General features: G+C 36.3%; 1 protein-coding gene and 1 long non-coding RNA gene across 3 annotated transcripts in view; both read right to left on the bottom strand.

Moving 5' to 3' along the window:
• The window catches only part of LOC137386911 (uncharacterized), a 203,466-nt gene that overhangs the window by 47,791 nt on the left and 127,803 nt on the right, over nucleotides 1-27,872 (bottom strand). The gene's annotated exons all lie outside the window — the stretch shown is intronic.
• The window catches only part of LOC137387540 (insulin-like growth factor-binding protein complex acid labile subunit), a 53,268-nt gene that overhangs the window by 3,947 nt on the left and 21,449 nt on the right, over nucleotides 1-27,872 (bottom strand). Inside the window, exons 7-15 of the mRNA XM_068073992.1 lie at nucleotides 27,088-27,337; nucleotides 24,994-25,232; nucleotides 21,228-21,389; nucleotides 20,097-20,251; nucleotides 18,011-18,177; nucleotides 16,586-16,722; nucleotides 8,621-8,853; nucleotides 5,952-6,097; nucleotides 430-532 (exon numbers count right to left, since the gene is read on the bottom strand). Of these exons, the coding sequence (XP_067930093.1) occupies nucleotides 430-532; nucleotides 5,952-6,097; nucleotides 8,621-8,853; nucleotides 16,586-16,722; nucleotides 18,011-18,177; nucleotides 20,097-20,251; nucleotides 21,228-21,389; nucleotides 24,994-25,232; nucleotides 27,088-27,337 (1,592 nt within the window). The remainder of the gene's footprint in view (nucleotides 1-429; nucleotides 533-5,951; nucleotides 6,098-8,620; nucleotides 8,854-16,585; nucleotides 16,723-18,010; nucleotides 18,178-20,096; nucleotides 20,252-21,227; nucleotides 21,390-24,993; nucleotides 25,233-27,087; nucleotides 27,338-27,872) is intronic.

Below are 27,872 nucleotides of genomic sequence, written 5' to 3'. Positions count from 1 at the left end.
TATGAGGGGTATGATATATACAGATATCAGTAATTACTATGATAGGTATGATATATACAGACATCAGTAATTACTATGATAGGTATGATATATACAGATATCAGTAATCACTATGATATGTATGATATATACAAACATCAGTAATCACTATGATAGGTATGATATATACAGATATCAGTAATCACTGTAGTAATATCTGTAATACCTGTAATAGCTGTCATGGCATGTTACTGGATTTAAAATATGAAATACCAAAAAGGAAAGTAAACAAATATGTCTGATCCCTGGCACCTTTCAATCCGCAGATAAATGTTGTATACAAGCTCAACTGAACTCACGCAATTGGAGATAATATGGCAAAAATATAATCACAATTATTTTCAAAATCAATCAGTGGTCAAAATCATATGAAATGCACAAAAAACTTACGGTGGGAATATCCTTTATATTTGCATTTTGGGCGCAAAGAAGAATCATTGGTTTGTCTGTTGAGAGGATGAGATCTAGTTCAAATCTTTGTTTGCTGTCGTTTCTGTATGCAACAATGTGGCAAATGCAATAAAAACATTTATTATAGTGAAACGGCTGTAGAAAAGTGATTTTCAGGACAATTCCAAATATCATGTAGAAAAGAGCAGAAGAGATAGAGTAAAAATGGTTAAGAGAGAATAAAAAGGGAAAGAAGAAGAGAGAAAGAGAGTGAGCGACAGAAAAATCGGGAGATCAAAAAGGTGGGCGCCAGCAAGAGGACAAAAATCTCTCTTACCACTAGTTGTCATTAGTTCACTAGCTGTACAGAGTACATCACTCATATGTATCTCTCTTACCACTAACTGTCATTAGTTCACTAGCTGTACAGAGTACATTACTCATATGTATCCTTCTTACCACTAGTTGTCATTAATTCACTATCTGTACAGAGTACATCACTCCTATGTATCCTTCTTACCACTAGTTGTCATTAGTTCACTAGCTGTACAGAGTATATCACTCATATGTGTCTCTCTTACCACTAGTTGTCATTAGTTCACTAGCTGTACAGAGTACATCACTCATATGTATCTCTCTTAGCACTAACTGTCATTAGTTCACTAGCTGTACAGAGTACATTACTCATATGTATCTCCCTTACGACTAGTTGTCATTAATTCACTAGCTGTACAGAGTACATCACTCATATGTATCTCTCTTAGCACTAACTGTCATTAGTTCACTAGCTGTACAGAGTACATCACTCCTATGTATCTCTCTTACCACTAGTTGTCATTAGTTCACTAGCTGTACAGAGTACATCACTCATATGTATCTCTCTTACCACTAACTGTCATTAGTTCACTAGCTGTACAGAGGACATTACTCATATGTATCCTTCTTACCACTAGTTGTCATTAATTCACTATCTGTACAGAGTACATCACTCCTATGTATCCTTCTTACCACTAGTTGTCATTAGTTCACTAGCTGTACAGAGTATATCACTCATATGTGTCTCTCTTACCACTAGTTGTCATTAGTTCACTAGCTGTACAGAGTACATCACTCATATGTATCTCTCTTAGCACTAACTGTCATTAGTTCACTAGCTGTACAGAGTACATTACTCATATGTATCTCCCTTACGACTAGTTGTCATTAATTCACTAGCTGTACAGAGTACATCACTCATATGTATCTCTCTTAGCACTAACTGTCATTAGTTCACTATCTGTACAGAGTACATCATTCATATGTATCTCTCTTAGCACTAACTGTCATTAGTTCACTAGCTGTACAGAGTACATCACTCATATGTATCTCTCTTACCACTAGTTGTCATTAATTCACTAGCTGTACAGAGTACATCATTCATATGTATCTCTCTTAGCACTAACTGTCATCAATTCACTAGCTGTACAGAGTACATCACTCATATGTATCTTTCTTACCACTAGTTGTCAATTAGTTCACTATCTGTACAGAGTACATCACTCATATGTATCTCTCTTACCACTAGTTGTCATTAATTCACTAGCTGTACAGAGTACATCATTCATATGTATTCTTCTTACCACTAGTTGTCATTAATTCACTAGCTGTACAGAGTACATCCCTCATATGTATCTCTCTTAGCACTAACTGTCATTAGTTCACTATCTGTACAGAGTACATCACTCATATGTATCTCTCTTACCACTAGTTGTCATTAGTTCACTAGCTGTACAGAGTACATCACTCATATGTATCTCTCTTACCACTAACTGTCATTAGTTCACTAGCTGTACAGAGTACATCACTCATATGTATCTCTCTTACCACTAGTTGTCATCAATTCACTAGCTGTACAGAGTACATCATTCATATGTATTCTTCTTACCACTAGTTGTCATTAATTCACTAGCTGTACAGAGTACATCCCTCATATGTATCTCTCTTAGCACTAACTGTCATTAGTTCACTATCTGTACAGAGTACATCACTCATATGTATCTCTCTTACCACTAGTTGTCATTAGTTCACTAGCTGTACAGAGTACATCACTCATATGTATCTCTCTTACCACTAACTGTCATTAGTTCACTAGCTGTACAGAGTACATCACTCATATGTATCTCTCTTACCACTAGTTGTCATCAATTCACTAGCTGTACAGAGTACATCACTCATATGTATCTCTCTTACCACTAACTGTCATTAGTTCACTAGCTGTACAGAGTACATCACTCATATGTATCTCTCTTACCACTAGTTGTCATCAATTCACTAGCTGTACAGAGTACATCACTCATATGTATCTCTCTTACCGCTAGTTGTCATTAGTTCACTAGCTGTACAGGGTACATTATTCATATGTACATGTATCTCTCTTACCACTAGCTTTCAATTAGTTTACTAGCTATGCAGAGGCGAAGCGCTGCGACACCAGGGACGCCATGAGACGCAAGAAACCCAACTGGTCGTCCATTTGGTTGATTGGTCGGAATGAAATCAGTTCCTGGTTAACCCAGACTTGAATCATTCGCCCAAGATAGAGCCCTGCAGCCCTATGATGACCACAGAAGACCAGTTTTTGTGAAGCCAGCAGGAACAGTCGGCACAAATAAAGAGCAAACCTAATGGTGCGTCTACACTGGCCGATTTTGTCGTGCACAGACAAATTTGATGAGTCGGTAGGTGTGAACAGAAAGATGGGTGTCGGCACCGATCTGAAAGTCGGTGTCGGTGAAACCCAGCAGTGCCCGGTTGCACCGACAAATCGGACGCTCATCAGCCAATCAGAAGCTAGGAGCCTCTGATTAAATGAGCCTAGGCTTTAATGACAGTGCTAAGTTTATGAAACGAAAGGGCTAGATTTAATGAAAGGCTAGGAGACTGTCATTAAATTTTTCTTCGTGCTCTTTTTGATAGCGAACCAGCATGGCTAGCAACGATGTAAACTCGAAAGTACCAAAAAATCAAGTTAGTTCTTTAATTTAAATTAATTAAAAGTGAGTAGCCAGTTGTACGACTACTACTAGTACTACTATTAGTTCTACTACTAGTACTACTGTAAAGGAATTTGCCGGACAGAAATTTGCCGGATTTATTTCATACAGAAATAAATTGTGTGTGATTTCATTCAATGTTTTATTAGTGAAGGAAATTCACTAGCCGAGGAGCGTACGGCCATTTGGTCTGTCTACTAAATGAGCGTTGCTCCCTTATATACAATAAAATTGCCCGTTCCGGCTAACGGGACGAGTAGGAACACAGGCTAACAATGTTTAAATGGCCAATAATTAGGCCCGCTAGTGCGTTGATATGACAACATAAACAACGACAATTGATAGCATAACGAGTAACAAGGCTACAATAAAATGGACAACACATATAATAAAATATTCACAGACATATAAAATATATACAAACATATAATTACAAGAAGTGTAAAGTATTGGCCCGGCGTCCACCACACTACTACTACCACTAATATACATTCACCATTCAATCTTCTTCATTATTCATTTTATTTATTATAATTACTCGGACGAAAGAACTGTACGTACAGTTCTTTGCTCGGACTGTCGTTGCCTCATCATTCATTCATTGCTCGGCATTCAGTAGTTGCTTCTAGCGGTAGTAGTAGGAGCAGTAGTAGTAGTGTAGTACTGTATATAATTTTTCACATCAAGCGCGTTGATTTTTATGTGTACTCGTCTTTGCTTGGTCGGGTGAAGGTCAGAACGGCGAAGCGCTGTGATTGGCTGTTGGTACCGACAAAAATAGTTTGATCGTTGCAATGTAAAGGGGGAGTCGGTGTCGGCACCCATACGTGAAATGTCTGAGGTACCTGTCTGAGTCGGGGTATTGGCACCTAATCGGAGTCGGTGTTGGCCAGTGTAAACGCACCATAAGAAGTGGCATCCCTTAGGGACAACGCGCTGGCCTAGTTTCAGGAACCGACGTCTATGATGCTGGCCGAACTGGTGGGTGTTGACCGGCTAGCGAGACCCTGGGCAACAGGACAAAGGCAGAGCCCAGCAGCTTCGTCAGGATAGAGATGATTGGACTGCGACGGCTGAGGCAAGATATTGAGCTGACGAAAATAAGAACTCCGCCAAGTGAGAGCTGCTGATGGAAGAGGCTAGCTGTTGGGAGAATTAGAACTCAGCTGGCTATCCCATCTGAGCTCTACTTGAATAACGGTGCTCCCAAGGGGGAATGTGTGGTGGGAGCCAGCCAGCCCTGTATCCGAGTTAGCTCTCGACTCGGCCAAGCTACCAAACCAAGAAACTGACTCAGCACTCGGTAAAAGGGGCAGAGCTTGTCTACGAGAACACTTATAAAAGAATGCCGCAAGCAAGAGGTCCGCACCTTTGCTCTTTCTTTATATATGCGCTTCATTGTACAGTAGACACTCCTATAACATATACCTTCTATAATGTAAATTCCAAATAGCGTAAAAAATTTATGTGAAGTTTTTGCTTCGTAGTACGTGGAATATTCCATATAACGTAAAATGTCAAGTCGGGTGAGTTTTCAAAGTCGATTTGAATGTTAGTTCATCTCGCCGCACTTGCGGAAAAAAAACGACATGTGCGTATAGCATTATATTTATTATATATAACTTTCACGACATTCTAGCTCGTCATATGAGATCGTCAAATGTGTCAACAAAACAGAGAATAGGATAGATGCACAATTGTTAATAAATACTTCAAGAGTATCGATTGGTGCAGGCATTACAGCGTCGGTCTACCAGTCTGAATGTCATGACTAGGAATATCTTCAGAAGTTCTCTTTCACCCTAACCTGGACCCCTGGATACAAATAGACCACTTTTTATGGTAAAAGGATTTTGTTGTTTTGCCTTCTTGTACACGTACAAAATATTTAGTTACCTATTAGTTTTACTTTGCAGAATAGACTTTTTTGTTTAAAAAAATTATGAAAATTGTTGTAAATGAATGTCGAAATTGTACAGTCCCCACCAACTTGTTGTAAAATTACCGCAATCATGGTCTAAAAAACCAGTGAGATCGATCATAAAAAGGAGAAAAGCTGTCGATGCAAACCAATAATACTGCATATAAGGTACAGCCCACAAACTAAAAGAGTTGAGTCAAGTTTTTTCTTTTTGCATGACAAAGGATTGAGTTTGAGAAGATCTTGAAACAGATTAGGCATTTTACATGTATTTTACTGTTCTTATAACATAAAATCCCTACAACATAAACGTTTCGGGAACGGATTATTTACGTTGTAGAAGCGCCTACTGTATATTGCTTACATACAAATACATACATATATATTTAACTACTACTGCGCAGTGGATTTGAGAATCGCGTGGCGCGTCACAAAGGAGTCTTCCAGACTTCCTTTTTAATATTGCTGGTGAAACGTACAGGTACACCAGTTTCCTCGCTCCCTGTAACACCATAATGAAACACCGGAATACAATTCCATGACAACCAAACATATTTAGTTTAACATACTTGTAGTGCTTGCAGACGAAAACTATAAAAGAAGCGCTGTTCTCTAGGGCGACCTCAAGGCTTTGGTAATAAGATATGCTGCCACCAAACACCTCGCCATCCTCTCGATGTAAGACCGGATAGAGCCTACCTTCCTGCACACTTCCCTGTGTAGAAAAGTAGAGTTTAATGTTATATGTATCAGTATGGTATGTTATCAGTTATGTGTATCGGTATAGTATGTTATCAGTTATGTTTATCGGTATAGTATGTTATCAGGGCTGTATCCTCCTATACTGCAGCTACTGCCATGGCAGTACTATTTTTTGAGGCTAAAAATCCCGGAATTCACATCATTTTTGCTTGATTTAAACACTGGCTGGGGAAATGACCAGAATGTTGTTTATCGGTTGTGTGGGGAAACGGCATTTATGTCGCTTTCAGTAGATGTTTATAAAGCTGCCGTCTTGTAAACAAAGGATATGAATGCTAGTAAGTTTTAAATATCATCAACAAGATATTAGTCGATAAATAAAGATATGAAACGATTATCCGAAAGGAGTTGCTTTGTGCTAAAGAAATCGCGCCTCCTTGGAAAAGAATAAAAGCTGGAAATACCAGTCAACATCGGCTCGACTTTCAAAACGGTAAAATAAAATATTATTTGATCCTCCGATCGTAAGTGATTTTAGGTGTGATTAGAATAACAATAATTCAGATGATACAAGTGATGTAAACCTTTTAGACTTTTATTATACTTGGAATATACAGAGAAAAACGATCGTTATGGTAGCTCACACAGCAACGTTATAGAGTTGGACTCTACCGAAAGGAATGCTTCCAAGCATTTCATACAGAGACAATTGTACATGGTTGTTTTTTTTGTAGTAGTAGATATGTAAATGAATGCTTATGTACAAAAGATTTTGTTCATAGGAATTAATTTAAGTTTGAGCTATGCATGTAACATGCATAGCTCAAACTTAAATCTACTACTACTTGCTCAGTATTATAGACTATAATAGTATAAGTGCATTATTTTTAACATGGTGCTCTACTAATTTTACTTTTTAACTCTACAATAATATTTAATTAAATTATTTCATAGGAGACTACTCGTCTTCTACACCATTCAGCATTGTATTCGGTGATAATTCTACCTCATGCTAGCTGTGGCCAACCCCTTTAGCAACTCTCATTCACATTATATTTTTAATAAGCGTTGTTAAAGACAATCTCAATAAACAGTTTTATATTTAGAAAACTGGATTATAATGTCAAATTTGCTGTTAGAACATGTGCTCCATCAGGAGCCAAGTGTGCTAGATTTGTACCATTTTGACTAGTTATACTAAAAATTTTCCTGGGGAAGAACCCCCGGAGCCCCTCCCCAACGAGAGGGCGCTCAGTACCCCTCTTGGACTCTCCCCGCAGTACCATTTTTACACAGGTGGATGCTGCCCTGTCAGTTATGTGTATCGGTATGGTATGTTATATGTTATGTGTATCGGTATGGTACGACATATCAACCTATGACATATTTACCTAGGACATATCTACCTATGGCATATCTACCTATGACATATCTACCTATGACATATCTACGTATGACATATCTACCTATGACATATCTACCTATGACATATCTACCTATGACATATCTACCTATGACTCATCTACCTATGACTCATCTACCTATGACTCATCTACCTATGACTCATCTACCTATGACATATCTACCTATGACATATCATTCAATCATCTAAAAAGCTACAAAATCCAAGGATTGCTTAAAAACTTGTTTTTAGTTGAAGTTTAAGAGCCAAGGAGCTAACTAATAAAATAAACCATAACTACAGTCAAACTTCTACCTACGATCACCTCAACATACAAACCTTTACCTACGATCACCTCAACATACAAACCTCTACCTTCGATCACCTCAACATACAAACCTCTACCTATGATCACCTCAACATACAAACCTCTACCTCCGATCACCTCGACATACAAACCTCTACCTAGGATCACCTCAACATACAAACCTCTACCTTCGATCACCTCAACATACAAACCTCTACATACGATCACCTCAACATACAAACTTTTCACTCAACATACGATCTAAGATTTCAGAAATTTTTTGACTACATCCAGACTGAAATTGACTATTCAGCTTGCGAAGTCTCTTAACATGTTGCAGTTTCATAAACAGAAAAAAGCTGACAAAAATTAAAACCAAACATTTTAGGTAGAACTACATGTAGTTTAGTTAATTTAGATTAGTTAAACTAAGTTAGTTTAGATTTCATCTAATGTAAGTAAAAAGTTACATTGCACATCCCTACCACTCACTCTACCTCCAAACCATTTTTGTGTTTATAGAAGCAACAACAAAAACTAATTTTTATTGAAAGTTACCATTACTAACTTGTTTTTCTACAGATAATTTAAGTATTAACCAACAATTATTCAAAGGTTTTATAAAATGTTTTTGTTTAGCTGCTATGTATAATTACCTAAAATTTCCAACTATTTAAAAGAAATACAGAATAACTTTTTAGAAAAATTTGCTACGACCTTCATCGAATGAACTGACTTTAAAAGTAGAAGTGTGGCTGTATGTCATGTGGTTAAATATTTCAGTTGACAAAAGAAGACAGCTTCAAGCAGAGCATTAATCAGCTTACAGTATCATCGATACTCGGCAAAATGCTGTCCGCAACAAGTTCTTCACATATTTCTTCTCTGCAGTACGAAAGATAAGCAGCATATTGATTGTCACCCAGCACTGGCATGTAATTTTCCTCATTTCGGCAGCAGGGGCAACATCGGCAACTTGTTGCGCATTTGTGTAACCTATATCCAATCTTCCATCGGTACCGATAGAGGATGCAAATGATTCCCATGAGCAGGAGTACACCTGTCAATATATTGAAAGAAGAGACACATGTCAATAGCTTGACTACAAAGATACCTGTCAACACATTGAAAACAGAAACACCTGTCAATACATTGACAATGGAGTACACTTATCAACTGATTGACGAAGGAGACACCTGTCAATAAAATGGGAGACTATATCAAAGAGTTTCTACTTTTAGCAAAATGCAACTAGCAGATTACGAATCTAGTGCCTATAATAGGTATATAACTGTATGCTTCAAAGCAGGAATGGCTGATACAATCAATTGACTTGCCATGACAAGCTTACAGCACAAGTTTCAATAAAACATGACCTATTGTACACAAATGACACCTGTTGACATTTCCTGAACCCTTTATCGGCTTATCTAAGACCTACATATACGTAGGCAGCCCACTTGCTTGCCTATACAAAGCACACTCGAGATACGATTACTTTGATATACGATTTTTTCACCTTACAAAGTCGAACATCGTGAGATCTTCACCTCGCTATACGAATTTTATTTCGCCAAACGATTTTGAGAAAAGTTTCGCCCGAGTTAAAATTTGGCGGTCGGTGAGCTCATAACGCACGTCGAAAAAAAAGACATCGAAATATATTTGCCGAAAACATTTTCAGAAAGTTTAGAAGGGACACGATGATCGAGTTCTCTCGTGTCAACATTCCGCGTGGAAAAATTCGTGTAAAATACACAAGCGAGAGCAAATATTCATTTGTAGCGTTATAATACATTTTACTATAAACTTTCCAGTCAGCACACGTATATAACTACAAGTATCTACATTTAATTCGTTCGCTGTGGAATCTGAGACTGATACAAACGTTACAAAATGAAGGAAAAATGATTTCTATGTCAACAAAGTTGGATGTCGTAACTAAGAAGAAGGCACCCGTATTATTAACATTGTCAAGGAATATGATCGCAACCAATCAGCATTTGCAATTATTATTAAAAAAGAACTCCGTTAAAGCAAGCACAAGAAGGAGCATACGACTGAAGAGTTGAAGGAGTTAGAAGGCCATGCATGTGATCAGCATTCAAAAGGAACAACCATTTAGTATGGGCGAGGAAGTACAAGTTACAGAAAACCCCACATTGGCAGAAATATTTCAAGTGTTTAATTTACTGACGTGGACTGGTACATTAAAACAATGCATGTATAATATATATTATTTATCTCTTGTGTGGCATGTTTTTCATATTTTATTTGTTTCCTTTTGATTTTATGTTTTCTTTTCTTGTTAAACCTGTTTTCTTGTTTCTTGTCTTTGCAGGTGGGCTTGTTATCTCTTATGTGAATACAATTCATCGTATGTATGTCACTCATGTGACTAGCTACTCAAGATAGTTGACGCATTCACATCACTTTCTGAAACTTGTTAAAGCCCTGTCCTCTAGGGTATAAATACGTACAAACTTTGTATATATGGTTACATTGATTCTTGTGCACATTTCATACAAGAAAAACTACTGTAGCACCTTCTCTGGATCCTACAAGCGTTAGCTAGTTAGCAGTTTCCTGCATTGCACCAGCATTTTTTTCTTTTAAACCAGAAGAAAAATTGGACAGGACTAGTCAACTTTCTTTAGCCTGCTAAAAATTCCATTTCATTACGTATTAAATTAATCTTCCAAGTGTACAGCAACATAATTAGCATTAACACGTTTTTGCCTCCTCTCTGCTTTATTTGCTACATGTACCAGCTATAGTCACGTTACTCCAAAGGTATGTACGTCCTGTATAATAGTAAATAAAATTTCATTTTTCTTTCCGGTAGCCATTAAATGGTCAGGTGTGTGAGAGGCCACTTTTGATAACTGCATCGCTCGGCCTTTCTGGCCGAATTCTTGTTGAAAAAGGTTTCAACCAGACACGCTAAATTTTATAATGAAAGTGAAGACAAACTTATAAAGGATAAGATTTCGTGATAAAAAGTTGAAATTCATTGAAATAGTTCAAAATACATACTAAAACTTAGTTTTAAGGGTGAGTTTGACAAGCTAAGCTTATTTGAAGTGAATTCAAAGTTTATGTTATGCGTACCTTTTGAAGGTAAGAACTTCTTACCGTACGATCTGCATTTGGTAAACAGATAACAATTTTACAGTATTGCAGATTATGATCACTAGGTGCACTTAATACAATGCAGCTACTATAGGTAACTATAGTTACTAAAGTTACCATACTATTTTGTTACTAATTTTCAAAATGTACAGCATTTTTATAAAATTTTGAACGATTTTTACCATTTTTTCCATTGTGTAATTACACTGGTTTCTATACCCCGACATACGATCTTTTCGTCATACGATGCCAGCCTTGGAACGGATTAACGTCGTATCTCGGGGTGCACTGTACTTGATGTGCAGGAATGGAGTTTAAGGTTGATGCTGCCGACAGTCCTCCTTGTTTACTATGTTTATTAAGAAGAGCTCATGACAATTAGTGATGGAAGCAGTTATTTTCATTCAGTAAATTAATGACAGCAATAAATGTTCGCGGCTATGAATCCGGGTATTTATATAGACATTTGCTTGATGATAAAATGTCTTAAATGTTGCAATATATACAATTCATGGCAGTTTGAATGACTAGTTCAGCCGACACCTTGTTTTAAAGATGGCCATAGTTGCTGTTTTTGGCTACCTCAATGTTGCTTGGTTTATACAACATTCTCTATCGTTAAAACTTATTATCCTGACACATAGCTACTCCCATATATAGGATGTGTAACTAGGGATTAAAATATCTCTGGAACAATTATAGATATAATAATAATGAGAACTAAGGATATATACGTATTTCATTTATATTTTATTACGTTTTACATCTATATATATAAATCTTGCTGTGTGTTCGTCGGTCCAGTTATAGCGATAAAGTTTTAGTAATGAAAAATTCGCTTTACAGAGAATTTGATTTCAGAACATCCAGTTCTGGAGGCATTGTTATTGTATTGTTATTTTAGTGAAGCTTTATTAAATGCTAATTCTAAGTTTAAACAATGAAATGAGCAGTAGCATTCTAATGCTACTGCTCGCCTCCTCACAGTAGCTTTTCAACGCATAACAAATTCTAATGAAAGTATTTGGGCATTGTGCCAGATGTCATGCCTGATGTCATGGCTAATGTCATGCCTGATGTCATGGCTAATGTCATGCCTGATGTCATGTCTGATGTAATGGCTAATGTTATGCCTGATGTCATGGCTAATGTCAGGCCTAATGTCATGCCAGATGTCACGCCTGATGTCATGGCTGATGTCATGCCAGATGCCCTGCCTGATGTCATGGCTAATGCCATGCCAGATGCCCTGCCTGCTGTCATGGCCGACATCATGCCTGATGTCATGCTGATATAATTGCTAATGCCATGGCATCAACAGCAAGAATAAAATAGACGTCTACTTACAGACTTGCAGCATATTTTTCAGTTTATTTGTTTATCTTATGCAAGGAATATATTACAAAATTATTATTTTATGGCATAATTGATGTTAGATCTCTTAAACATGTTTAAATTGAAGCTTTGACATATGACTGTAATCCATTCCAATAGTTCATATAGGGTAAATATTATTGTAAGCATCAATTGTATTTTATTTTATTCATTCCAGAACGCAAAAACAATTACAGTGCGCTCAGGATTTGATTACCCTGATATACGATTTTTCTCACCTCATGAAGTGGAACATGATGATTTTTTCACCTCACCATACAAATCTTTTTTCACCATACGAATTCAACAAAATTTTCGCCTGAGTTCAAATTTGGCAGTCAGTGTGCTTATTACGTCTGTCAAAATAACAAAAACAGTGAAATGCTGTTCGCCAAAAATATTTTCACAATGCCTGAAAGAGACATGATGAGCGATTGCTCTTAGTGTAATAATTCTCGGGTGTAAAACGGTAATATTTTCCCTGCGAAACCAGCAGCAAAATTGGAGTTGCAATGCCTTTATACAGAAGATCTAGTGGTCAGACAATTTCTTTAAACCTGCTAATAAAAGTCAACTTCATTACGAAAACAGCATCGTTCGGGTTTTTTGCATGCATTAGGTTAGAAAATGTTTTAAACAGGTCCGCTAAAAAGCATAATGAAAGTGAAGACAAGCCGAAAAGTGATATAATTTTAGTCATAAAAAGTTGAAATTCAGTAAAATAGTTAAAAATACATACTAGAACTTAGCTTTAAGTGTGTGTGTCTAGCATAGACCTATTAATTATTGTGTCGTGTGTGTCTAGCATAGACCTATTAATTATTGTGTCTAGTAAGCTAAACTTACTTGAAGTGAATTCAAAGTTATTGTTGTACATATGGCTATCTTAAAGGAAAAAACTTTCTATGGTACGTAGTTTTGCTCATAGTACATTGTAACGTTACATTATAAAGCAGATCATAACTAATAAATTCCCTAAATATAATAAAGTTACTGTTGGTAACTTTAGTTACTAAGGTTAACATACTATTTTGTTATTAATTTTCAATATGTACAGCATTTATACATAATTTTGACGATTTTACCAGGGAATGTTTGCATTATATAATTACTATGGTTTCTATACCCCTACACATGATTTCTCACCAACCCTGGAATGGATCAAAGTCGTATTTGGAGGGTGCACTGTATAAATACTTTAAATAATTACAAATAGCATTAAAATAAGGGCATTATAAAAACTGTTTATGTTTAACTGTATAAACCTAAATAATATAGTATTCATAGTAATTATATAGTAATCAGTAAAAAGAGGTTTTGTTATTATTTCATGTAAATGACTGTAGAGAAGAGTTAACAAAAGCAGATAGCATAATGGAGAAACACCTAAACACCGGACATGTACGCAATATTACAATGAACATGACATCGAATGCTCCAGAGGGCACGCAATAAAGATGGTCATCATATACTCATCTACAAGCAGCTTAGAAAACTCTTGTGGAAACAGCTCATGAAGAAAGGGACATCAATTGACATGCATGAAAACCATTAAATAATATCAGGCTTGTACCAGACATGACCAAGACAATTGGAGTTAATCATCACTTCCAATCATTACACTCCCATGACAAGTTCACTCAATTGCTAACCTTCTGCAACATACAGAACAGAATCTGAGGGCCTAAACACCTTCCCACAGGCTAACAGAGACATCTATAAAATAGAACAGCTCCAACAACTCGGCATCAATCAGATCGATCTATCTATTTCTGTATTCTCAAGGACCTACTGAAGCTCTCTCTGCCTGCTGAGACTCCCCCTGTTTGATGAGGCGCGTTCCTTTGCCTCTAGAGTCTCTCTCTTTCTTCCCTCTGCCTCTGAAGCCCCTATCTTTTACCTACTTGGAAGCCTCTTTCTCCATCATCAGCTGATCCTCTTCTACTCCAGTATCTCAACTGCCGAATGTCTCTATATCTAAGGACTGATATGACTCTCGTTTGACTGTTGTAACTCGCGGTTGGATGGGCCAAGCAAGCAAACAAGGATGACCATTCGGGTGAGGGTGTAACTTCCATTGACTATTTTAAACTTCGTCATTAATATTATTGTTTAGAAATTTGTTAGTTGTGTATTTTAATTGTTCGACTTATAGAATAAAGAATTAACTTTTACTGGTAAATATCAGTACTGCGTACAATAACTGAATACCATCACTTGTACCTGAACCAGTAATTATCAAACTAGTTCCCACGTGACAAAGCAAAAGTAAACAAACTGAACATCGTCAAAATAAAATGAAAGAACAAAGCGAATTCAACACTGATGTTGTGTGTGGATACGGATTTGTTATGCATAACATAATTTCTCCATGTCCACCCATGACATAACAATGTATAGGTTTGGTGGTAGCGCCAGTGATAAAAATACACTATGTAACTTACTTCAACTTACGGTAGATATAATTCTATCTTACTTTTTACATTAAAAATTGTTGTAAGAAATTTCAGACAAGGAATGTTGGAAATTACTTTGTATGCTGAGCCAAATATTTGCTAAAATTTTGCGTTGTATGCCAAAACATGTCATGACAAGATATGTTAGATATATGAACAATGCCCAGTTTTATAATAGTAGACATCTGAACCATAATAATGCAGGGGTAGAGCGGCGTAAGTATATACTAGATAAACACTACATTTCTCATCCAATCAATTAGCAAAGTTCAACACGAGATTTTTCAAACCCAACATAAACCAGAATCACTTGTACCCAACTACAGCCAACAGTTTTCTCTATTTACAGCTTTGAACTTTATCCTAACCTTTATTAGTGAAAAGTACCAATTCTTTTTGTATCTCTTATTATATGCTAAGAAATCAGGCATTAATAGCATCGATACACACTTCCATGTATTAATCTATCATTCCTCCAGTACCTCGATATGTCAGCAAATGAGTACTTCAGCATCTCAGCAAACGAGCAAAAACTGTCAGGTAAGTTCCTGTTCATTTTATTTATTGTCTATTGTATATGCAAGTAGCATATTTTGACATGAGAATATGCTGTGTATAATGTTGATGATAATAGGTGTACTGAATATCGTAGTGCATATAGTGTTTATATGTGCTGTAGTTAATAGGTGTACTAAATATCGTAGTACAAATAGTGTTTATATGCGCTGTAGTTAATAGGTGCACTAAATATCGTAGTACATATAGTGTTTATATGTGCTGTAGTTAATAGGTGCACTAAATATCGTAGTACATATAGTGTTTATATGTGCTGTAGTTAATAGATACACTGAATATCGTAGCACATATAGTGTTTATATGTGCTGTAGTTAATAGGTGCACTAAATATCGTAGTACATATAGTGTTTATATGTGCTGTAGTTAATAGGTGCACTGAATATCGTAGTACATATAGTGTTTATATGTGCTGTAGTTAATAGGTGCACTAAATATCGTAGTACATATAGTGTTTATATGTGCTGTAGTTAATAGATACACTGAATATCGTAGCACATATAGTGTTTATATGTGCTGTAGTTAATAGGTGCACTAAATATCGTAGTACATATAGTGTTTATATGTGCTGTAGTTAATAGGTGCACTGAATATCGTAGTACATATAGTGTTTATATGCGCTGCAGTTAATGTTGACTTGCAAAATGAGTAACAACGAGAGATCAAAGAAAACTGAAAATACTAAATATAGAAAAAAAAAGAAATGAAAAGTCAAACAACAAAACCTGAAGATCAAAAAATAAAGAAGAAAAAGGGAGGAAAATAGGTAAGGGAAAGAGGATAAGTGAGATGGGGAGATAGAAGGAGGGGTGGATAGAGACAGATGGGGATAAGAAAAGAGGATGATGATAAGTGAGATGGGGAGATAGAGCGAGAGGTGGATAGAAACAAATAGAGATGAGAAAGGCAGAAAGAGAGGAAAAAGAGAGGGAAAGGAAAGGGATAGAAATAGAGGGAGAGGAGGGAAAAGTGGGGAGGGAAAAGTGGGAAGGGAAAGAGGTGAGAAAGAGGAAAGAGAGATAAGAATTAAACAGAGGGGAAGAAGGAAGAAGAGGCAAAAAAGAGAAGAAAAAAGGGGGATGGTAGGCGAGAGGAGAAAGGAAAGAGAGGGGAAGAGAGAAAAGGTGAAGGAGAAGAGAAATGGAAAAAGGCATAGAGTGGAAAAAGACGAGAGAAAAGAATGGAAAGGAAAAAAGGGAGAGAGAGATAAGGAAAGACAAACCTCAAAGGAACAGGGAAAATTGAAAGGCTACTCACCCGCACCAACGCCAACAATAACCCAGACCCATGTAGGCAAGCACTGGATCTTGCTGAGGTCAAACCAAAGAAGACGAGTGCCACGGAGGTCTGGTGGAGACGCGCACTGGTATGAGTGGTAGCTCACCATCTCAATCCTTGCAACACGCAAAATTCTAGGTCAAGTATTTATCATTGCCGATGCATTACTTATGTTCTTTTAGGACTTGATAAACGGTTGATCAGCGAAAGTAAAGTAACACTAAACAAACAAGAAATGACACATTATTTATTGCAAGTTTAAATTGCATGTGATGAAAAACTTGAACATTTTGAAAAAGGTGTGACAGCTAAAATCCATATGTATTTATATAATACAATGTGCAAATAAAACCTTTATATTATTTGGCATGTTTTACTCTTAAAATAAAATTGTAAAAGTACTAAATGTTTGAGATAATATAGTAAAATAAGTGAAGTTTCCATATTTTTAATAAATTGTTGGAGTATTAGCAAAATGTATATTTAGTTTCATGAATGCAAAACTTAAAACAAACTATTGTTTTATTACAAGTAGCATGATGTGAACTAAAACAATTGGGTAATGTTGATAGTGTGCATATAAAACAGGTTTTAGGAGATGTGTGAGGACCAAGCCTATATACAGTAGACACTCCTATAGCGAAATAATCGATAGAACGATATATAACAATATTTTGTACGTCTACAATAAGGCAAAACAACAAAATCTTTTTACTATAAAAAGCGGTTCTACCTGTTCGTCGTCTATCATTATCCAGGGGTCAAGGTTAGGGTGAAAGAGAACTTCGTATTCACTTTGTATTTATGAAGAATTGTGCAGCTTTCCTATTCGCCTTTTTTTCGACACATTTAACGATCCATTACGACGAACTAGAATGTCACGAAAGTTATATATAATAGATATAACGATAAACGCAAGGCGCTTTGCCTTCCGCAAGTGCGGTGAAATAAACTAACATTCAAATCAATTATGAAAATTCGCCCGACTTGACACTTTACGTTATATGGAACTTTTTATGTAGTAGGAAGCAAAAACTTAACACAAATTTTTTACGTTTTCTGGAATTTACGTTATAGGAGCATCTACTGTACAAAACTTTACTTTACCAGAATGGTAAAAAATATGCGGACGTCAAGCGCATATCTGCGATATCATTTCATCTTAGGGGATGTGTGAAAACCAGACTTATGGGTGCAGTTTGACTTCACTTTGAAAGATGTATGGAAAGCAAGTTTATACGTGCAGTTTCATTTCGATTTGCGAGATGTATGCAAAGCAGACTTATATGTGCAGTTTAACTTCACTTTGGGAGATGTATGCAAAGCGGGTTTATATGTGCAGTTTCACTTCTCCATAGAAGCCTTATGAGAATGAAACACATTTGTGAAATATACACATCTTACTTGGTAGAATTGAGCCAGTCTCTGAAACTTCTCATGTTGCAAGTGCAAGCAAATGGGTTGTTGCTGAGGTCGAGCTGACTTAGGTTGCGCACACTGTCAAAGCTGCTGCCATCCAACACGGCCAGGTTGTTGGTCTTTAGTAGCAGAGTCTTCACACTGCCCAAACCCTGCAACCAAACGAATATTGCAACAACAAACTCATGTGAAAGTGCTTATATGGTCTTGCATATAAATCGAGTTTACAACGCAAAAAAATGTTACCAAACTAAGGGGTCGGCCTATATGTCCATAACTCTGACGCTCAAATGAAAAGACATAGTAACTTAATTCCAACATCTACGACTCAAACAATGCTAAGCATGCGGCTGAAAGTTTATTACTAAGTTTCGGTCTCCTCGCTACTACCGTAGGTAACAAGTGGAGCACGTTCCGAGCCAGACGAGTTATTACTATTACTATAGCTTACGGCATTACTATTACTGTTAAAAATAAATAATCACCGTCACTAGTAATATTGCTCAATAAATAATCATCAGAAGTTCATTGATCTGCAATGGGTGAAACCTCCATATCTGTAATGCGTTTAATGCGAGTAAAAGTTTGTAAACATTTAAACAAAGGGCCATTGTTAATAAAGGCCCCTTTGTAAAGTTGAAGTTATTTTCTCTATATTTTTATAAATGTGATTACTACATCGAAAAAGTGGTCAGTAGGCACGCAGGACTCTTGGACTTGCTAACTGTTGTAATCTAGTTTTTCATTTAAATATGAGTGCAAATAATTACCAAGCGGCGAGTTGACTGCAGGCGTACTAAAAGGCTAATGACTGCAGGCGTACTAAAAGGCTAATGACTGCAGGCGTACTAAAAGGCTAATGACTGCAGGTGTACTAAAAGGCTAATGACTGCAGGCGTACTAAAAGAACATTATTAAATTATCTAAACGCATTTGCGATCAAACAATTAATTAAAATTTCTTCATTTGGGCTTATCACCAGGGAACAGTTTATTCATTTGGGCTCATCACCAGGGAACAGTTTATTCATTTGGGCTCATCACCAGGGAACAGTTTATTCATTTGGGCTCATCACCAGGGAACAGTTTATTCATTTGGGCTTATTACCAGGGAACAGTTTATTCATTTGGGCTTATCACCAGGGAACAGTTTATTCATTTGGGCTTATCACCAGGGAATTACAGTTTATTCATTTGGGCTTATCACCAGGGAACAGTTTATTCATTTGGGCTTATCACCAGGGAACAGTTTATTCATTTGGGCTTATCACCAGGGAACAGTTTATTCATTTGGGCTTATCACCAGGGAACAGTTTATTCATTTGGGCTTATCACCAGGGAACAGTTTATTCATTTGGGCTTATCACCAGGGAACAGTTTATTCATTTGGGCTTATCACTAGGGAACAGTTTATTCATTTGGGCTTATCACCAGGGAACAGTTTATTCATTTGGGCTTATCACCAGGGAACAGTTTATTCATTTGGGCTTATCACCAGGGAACAGTTTATTCATTTGGGCTTATCACCAGGGAATTACAGTTTATTCATTTGGGCTTATCACCAGGGAACAGTTTATTCATTTGGGCTTATCACCAGGGAACAGTTTATTCATTTGGGCTTATCACCAGGGAACAGTTTATTCATTTGGGCTCATCACCAGGGAACAGTTTATTCATTTGGGCTTATCACCAGGGAATTACAGTTTATTCATTTGGGCTTATCACCAGGGAATTACAGTTTAATCATTTGGGCTTATCACGAGGGAACAGTTTAATACTTGAAGCAGTTCGCACTTTGCTTAACCCCTCCTGACCTTCCTCCTCATCACATGAGCTACGGGAGTTCTTGATCTGCTGTTGTCATGACTAACCAAAACACTAACAAACAGTTCAAAAAGATCCACAAAACCCCCAAAAACTCTAGTTGCCCCAAAGAATTATAATATTAGCTGTGACATGCGTATCAGAGAAAGCCTATACCTCCCTATACAGTCGTCTGAATTGTAAAGCACTCGGCACAATAAACCTGTTTACCAAAGTATCTCCTCTTGCCAACCCAGAGCAGGACAAACCTTCAGAGTGTCGGAGTCCCAGATAGCAATGTTGTTACACCCGAGATTGAGACTACGCAGATGCATAGACCCAGAAAGGAGCCCCGCAGGTAGTCTGGTGATTGCATTGTATGATAGGTCTAGCAGCACGAGCTTTGTCAGGTTACTAAAGATGCCTGCAAGAGCCAAATGTGTGCATATTTAGAGTAGACTGTCAATAGCTCTGTAAATACATAGATAAGACATGATGACAGTAATAATATCTAGACAGTAGTCTTGTTGACTGAGGTCCGAAGCAGGAAGTAAATAGCCTGTGTTCTACCAAGCATGAATATGTTATAAAGTATCTTCAGGTGCTTCAATGTTGATCACATGACAGACACCTGCTAGCTGTACAATTTCTAACCCAGTGGACATCTAAAAATAAGTCAAACTAATGTCAGTAGAAAAAGCGAGTTTTAAATCCTATTCCAGTAAAAACCTTCAAAAGATGAAAAATCAACTTGTAATGGGTGTTAGTGCGCCCCCCTTCCTACACCACGGAATTGTTGTGTTAGCATATGAACAGTAAGAGTGCTAAAACTAAGCAAAATATCAAAAGGTCAAAAATATTTTTTGCCATTTGCCAAGACTTTTCGCAATGGATCACAGCTATGAGGATTCTGACTGCACTGTAACACTAGAGTACGCGTGTCAAATTATAGCCCGAGTCTTTTCAGTCAGGCCTGTGATTGCTCTGACCATATAATCTATAACATACCCTAAAATTTAAACTAGAAATTATGTATATTATTAACTTTAATATGATGCATCATGGGATATTTATTCTTCAGCAATAAACAATGATATTTAAAAACTGTTTAGACCATAGCCTTATTAACTATAACTATTACCTATACTATACCTATATTATACCATAGACCTTTTAAGTATAGTTAATAGGTCTATGGTTTAGACAGTCAACTGCCAATTACAACATATTAAAGATTATATGTCACTCGTAACAACTAATCGCTTTTCAGCACAGCTTGAAAAATATCTTCCTTATTACTCCATACTAAGGCTAGTATACAGGGTGATATAGTAAACCATAGCTATAGTAGGGTTTACTATATCTATGGTGCAAACAAAAGACTTAGTGTAATCTTCAACCTGCATAGTTAAGGTGGGTATCAGAGAAAGCCCTTCCGAGGTTGTTATTGCTCAGTCTAAGGCTTGTGAGGTTAGTAAGAGTAGAGAAGAGGGCTGGATTGAAGGAACTGATGGCGTTATGCCTCAAATCTAGTGTCTGCAGCTGTGCCAGGGGAGATAACGCTAAAATACATATATAGATATACAGTGCACCCTCGAGATACGATTACCCTGATATACGATTTTTTCACCTTACGAAGTCAAACATCGTGATATCTTCACCTCGCTATACGAATTTTATTTCACCATACGAATTTGAGAAAAGTTTCGCCCGAGTTAAAATTTGGCCGTCGGTGTGCTCATAACACACGTCGAAATAAAAAAGACACCGAAATATAGTTTGCCGAAAACATTCTTAGAACGTTTAGAAGAGACACGATGATCGACTTCTCTCATATCCGCGTGGAAAATTTCGTGTAAAATGCACAAGCGAGAGCAAATATTCATTTGTAGCGTTATTATAGCTTTTGCTATAAACTTTCAAGTCAGCATACGTATATAACTACAAGTATCTACATTTAATTCGTTATCTATGGAATCTGAGACCGATCCAAACGTTACAAAACGAAGAAAAATTGATTTCTATGTCAACGAAGTTGGATGTCGTAAATAAGAAGGGACCCGTATTATTAACATTGTCAAGGAATATGATCGCAACCAATCAGCATTTGCAATTATTATGCAATTATTATTAAAACAAGAACTCCATTAAAGCAAGCACAAGAAAGAGCTTCCGACAGAAGATTTGAATGAGCTAGGTCATGCACGCGATCAGCATTCAAAAGGAGCAACCATTTAGTAAAGGCAAGGATGTAGAAGATACGGAAAACCCCACATTCGCAGAAATATTTTAAGTGTTTAATTTACTGATGTGGACTGGTACATTAAAACAATGCATGTATAATATATATTATTTATCTCTTGTGTGGCATGTTTTTCATATTTTAGTCATTTTATTTGTTTCCTTTTGGTTTTATGTTTTATTCTCTTGTTTAACCATGTCTTTGCATATGGGCTTGTTATCTTCTACGTGAATACAATTCATCGTATGTATGTATGTAACTCATATAACTAGCTACTCAGGATAGTTGAAGCATCCACATTACTTTCTGAAACTTGCTAAAGCCCTGTCCCCCCTAGGGTATAAATACGTACAAACTTTGTATGTATAGTTACATTGATTCTTTTGCACATTTCATACAAGACAAACTACTGTACCACATTCTCTGGATCCTTTTACAAGCGCTAGCTAGAAATTTTCTGCATTGCACCATCAATTTTTTTCGTAGAAAAGGTAGAATTGGACAGGAATGGACAACTTCTTTTAGCCTACTAAAAAATTCCAATTCATTACGTTTTAAATTTATTTTCAAGTGCACAGCACCATAATTAGCATTGATACGCTTTTGCCTCATCTCTGCTTTACTCGCTACATGTACCAGCTAAAGCCACGTTACTCCAAAGGTATGTACGTCCTGTATAGAAAATAAAATTTTATTTTTCTTTTCGGTAGCCATTAAATGGTCAAGTGTGCGAGGGGCCGCTTTCTATAACTGCATCGCTCGGCCTTATTGATTTAGGTTGAAAAAGGTTTCAAACAGATAGGCTAAAGTTTATAGTGAAAGTGAAGATATGAATTGCTGAAGGATAAAATTTCGTGATAAAAAGTTGATACATACTAAAACTTAGTTTCAAGTGTAGGTTTAGCAAGCTAAACTTACTTGAAGTGAATTCAAAGTTTATGTTATGCGTACCTTTTGAAGGCAAGAACTCCTTACCGTACGTTATGCATTTGGTACACACATTATAATTTTGCGTTTTATTGCAGATCATAACCATTAAAATACACTAAATACAATACAGTTACTGTAGGTAACTATAATTACTAAAGTTAACATACTATTTTGTTGCTAATTGTCAATATGTACACATTTTTATGAAAAAAATTTGACGATTTTCACCAGGGAGTGTTTGCATTGTTTAATTACAATGGTCTATATACCCCGATATACGAATTTTTCACCATACGATGCCAACCCTGGAACGAATTAACATCGTATCTCGGGGGTGCACTGTATAGTACTTTAATATGACATAATGACAAGGTGCCTGGAACATTGGCAGTTGAAAGGAATGAAGAGGAAAGGTGGTGTTGGTTACACTTATATATGTACCACAATGGCAAGGTATATCCCTGACAAATGTCTTGTCGCGGCAGTGCAGAGAAGGCTATTGTTATAAGGAACCTTACAAAGGGTGCCAAACACCAGATCTGAAAAATTAGTATAAACAATATCAAGCACTGTTTATGTATCTGAAAAAGAAATGTAAAATCATTTTGTTTTATGTGTAGCTTTATGACAGGTCGCATGAAGTTTTTCCAAATTTAAACCGATAAAAATATTGCAATTGAAGTTCTACCAGAGTTAGGTCCAATATAACGTGGTATATCGTCATGTAACGTACACCTCCTATAACGTGGTATATCGTCATGTAACGTACACCTCCTATAACGTCAATTCTACACAGTGCAAAAATTTATGCGAAGTTTTCACTTCGTACTACGTGAAAAGTTCGATCCAACGCCGTGTCAAATCGTGGTGAGTTCTTAAATTCGATTTGATTAACCATAATCTTGTGGTGGATTTTAAAATATCGCTTTCTTTCTCTCACCGCACTTGTGAGACAAAACGACGAACGTCTAGGGTTATCTTTATTATATATACAATTTATACGACATTATAAGTCGCCGTCATAAAACATCAGACGTGTCGACAAAATGGAGAGAATAAGTAGCTGCGCAATTGTTCATAAATACTTGTAGGCTATCGATTCGGGCAGGAGTTACACCGTGTGTCTACAAACCTGAATGTCACGAGTTGGAGTCGTACTATTGTCAAAAGAACAGATACACAACGAACAGGTACACACCACTCTTATTATAGTGACAATATATTTTTGTTTTACTCTATTGGAGATGTACAAAATATCTGTTATTAGTTTTTCTTTTGCAGAATAGACTTTGCTGTCTAGAACAAACAAACAAAAATTGTAAATGGATGTCAAAAATGTACTCAACTTATTGTAAAAGTACCGTAATTACTAACCATGAAACGAGTGGAAGTTACAAGAAAACGGAAAAAGGTGTTGATGCAAACCAATAACGGTTAACTGCAAGAAACTGCAGTAACAATAACTGCAGGTATGGTACAAGCAAAAAAAATTGAAACTTTAAGTCCACTTTTTCTTTCTTGAATAGCCAAAAGGGTGAGTATAAAAAAATCTTGAAACACGGTTTACATGTATTTTACTGTTAGCGTAACGTAAAATCCCTATAATGCAAGTGTTCTTGAAACAGAGTATTTACATTGTAGGAGCGTCTACTGTATATGACCTCATCAATAAGTTGGTGCTGTTGCACTTGTAACTAAATGAAAAAGTGTGTTGGAAAGAGGAAATATTCAGCTGTAGTTGGATATCAAAAGGCTGCCTTATAAACTAAGGGGAAACAAGGGGCCCACTTCTCTCACATAGAGTGGTGTCCCGGTAGTGGTGTGACTACAAGGAGTAGTCCAGATGACGACCCGCTCATGGAACTCTCCAGAAAGAAAACTTTCTCTTACTTCTAACCTTCTACCTCTTACTCTCTAAACTTCTCCTACTCTAAACTTCAGTTTAGTTAGTTGCAAACGGTAGGTAATAATGCGTGTTGATAGCAGGAGCTTACCAGTGCTATTTATATCTTGAAAGTTGTTGCTGCTGAGATCAAGAGTGTTAAGGTTGCAGGGTACAGAGAAAGCTCCTTTAGGTATATAGCTGAGCTTGTTGCACGAGAGATTGAGAGAGTGAAGACCAGATAGGCCAATCAGATCGTGTGCCATAAACTGGTTGAGTAAGTTGTCATCGAGCCTGAGCTTGGTGAGATGGGCGAGTTGAGCAAAGGGCGAGGTTCCCAGGTTTGAGATCCTGCAAAGACAAGCCTACAATCGATACTTTCATATACAGTTGTTCTACTATACAGTTGTTCTACTATACAGTTGTTCTACTATACAGTTGTTCTACTATACAGTTGTTCTACTATACAGTTGTTCTACTATACAGTTGTTCTACTATACAGTTGATCTACTATACAGTTGTTCTACTATACAGTTTTTCTACTATACAGTTGTTCTACCATACAGTTGTTTAACAATATAGTTGTTCTACTTTATAGTTGTTCTACTATACAGTTGTTCTACTATACAGTTGTACTATACAGTTGATCTACTATACAGTTGTTCTACTATACAGTTGTTCTACTATACAGTTGTACTACTATACAGTTGTTCTAGTATACAGTTGTTCTATTATACAGTTGTACTACTATACAGTTGTTCTACTATACAGTTGTTCTACTATACAATTGTTTTATTATACAGTTGTTCAACTACACAGTTGTTCTAGTGTACAGTTGATCTACTATACAGTTGATCAACTATACAGTTGTTCTACTATACAGTTGATCTACTATACAGTTGTTCTACTATACAGTTCTTCTACTATACAGTTGTTCCATTATACAGTTGTTCAAACGATACAGTTGTTCTACTATACAGTTGTTCTACTATACAGTTGTTCTACTGTACAGTTGTTCTACTATACAGTTGTTCTACTATACAGTTGATCTACTATACAGTTGTTCTACTATACAGTTGTTCTACTATACAGTTGTTCTACTATACAGTTGATCTACTATACAGTTGTTCTACTATACAGTTGTTATACCATACAGTTGATCTACTATACAGTTGTTCTACTATACAGTTTTTCTACTATACAGTTGTTCTACCATACAGTTGTTTAACGATATAGTTGTTCTACTTTATAGTTGTTCTACTATACAGTTGTTCTACTATACAGTTGTACTATACAGTTGATCTACTATACAGTTGTTCTACTATACAGTTGTTCTACTATACAGTTGTACTACTATACAGTTGTTCTAGTATACAGTTGTTCTATTATACAGTTGTACTACTATACAGTTGTTCTACTATACAGTTGTTCTACTATACAATTGTTTTATTATACAGTTGTTCAACTACACAGTTGTTCTAGTGTACAGTTGATCTACTATACAGTTGATCAACTATACAGTTGTTCTACTATACAGTTGATCTACTATACAGTTGTTCTACTATACAGTTCTTCTACTATACAGTTGTTCCATTATACAGTTGTTCAAACGATACAGTTGTTCTACTATACAGTTGTTCTACTATACAGTTGTTCTACTGTACAGTTGTTCTACTATACAGTTGTTCTACTATACAGTTGATCTACTATACAGTTGTTCTACTATACAGTTGTTCTACTATACAGTTGTTCTACTATACAGTTGATCTACTATACAGTTGTTCTACTATACAGTTGTTATACCATACAGTTGATCTACTATACAGTTGTTCTACTATACAGTTTTTCTACTATACAGTTGTTCTACCATACAGTTGTTTAACGATATAGTTGTTCTACTTTATAGTTGTTCTACTATACAGTTGTTCTACTATACAGTTGTACTATACAGTTGATCTACTATACAGTTGTTCTACTATACAGTTGTTCTACTATACAGTTGTTCTATTATACAGTTGTTCAGGAATAAGTCATTGAAAAAAATGATTTTTCATGTAAACTAACTTAAAAGGTTAGGGTCGGGCGCAAACTGATAGGAATAATCGCAAACTGATAGGAACTGGCAAGGAGTGCATCAACCATATGTATAAGCTGCCAGTCTAGACCACAACACATCTGTGTGTATGAGAGCAAAAGCTTGGCATACCGGTTAGAGTTCAGACTTAAGGTTGTGAGCTTGGTAGGAAGGGCAGTACAAGACACGCTTCGAATATTGTTGTGAGAGAGGTCGAGAGTGATGAGGTTATGCATATTCTGTAGATAAGGGATGTCTGTCATGCTGGTTTCGGTGATTGCCAAATGAACGAGATACTTTAGCTTTTCAAATGCTTTCTGCTGCACTCCAGTCACATACATGCTGGATGTAAGGTCAAGGTTGTTTAGACGACTCCTCGGCCCTGTATAATGTTGGTAGTTACACGAAAGAAAATGTTGTACATACATGTAAGACATCTACTTCATTTTTATTTTCAAGTACCTGTTATTTTTATTTCAACACCGCAACCTGAAGATTTATCGATATAAAACTATCTGCTTACTAGTACAAAAACTGATACTGTTGAGTTGTAGTCATATCTCTGAGATTTCATCCATATAAAACTATCTGATTACTATTATAAAGACGGATATTGTTGCGTTGTAGTCATATCTTTGAGATTTTATCCATATAAAAACTACCTGATTACTATTATAAAGAATGATACAGTTGAGTTGTAGTCATATCTCTGAGGTATTATCCATATAAAACTACCTGATCACTATTATAAAGACTGATACTGTTGAGTTGTAGTCATATCTCTGAGGTATTATCCATATAAAACTACCTGATCACTATTATAAAGACTGATACTGTTGAGTTGTAGTCATATCTCTGAAATTTCATCCATATAAAACTATCTGATTACTATTATAAAGACGGATACTGTTGAGTTG

Source organism: Watersipora subatra, chromosome 2 (assembly GCF_963576615.1).
Source record: "Watersipora subatra chromosome 2, tzWatSuba1.1, whole genome shotgun sequence".
Classification (NCBI taxonomy): Eukaryota; Metazoa; Bryozoa; class Gymnolaemata; order Cheilostomatida; family Watersiporidae; genus Watersipora; species Watersipora subatra.
The sequence above is the reverse complement of the archived record's forward strand: the minus strand, read 5'-3'. Positions and strand labels throughout refer to the sequence as shown.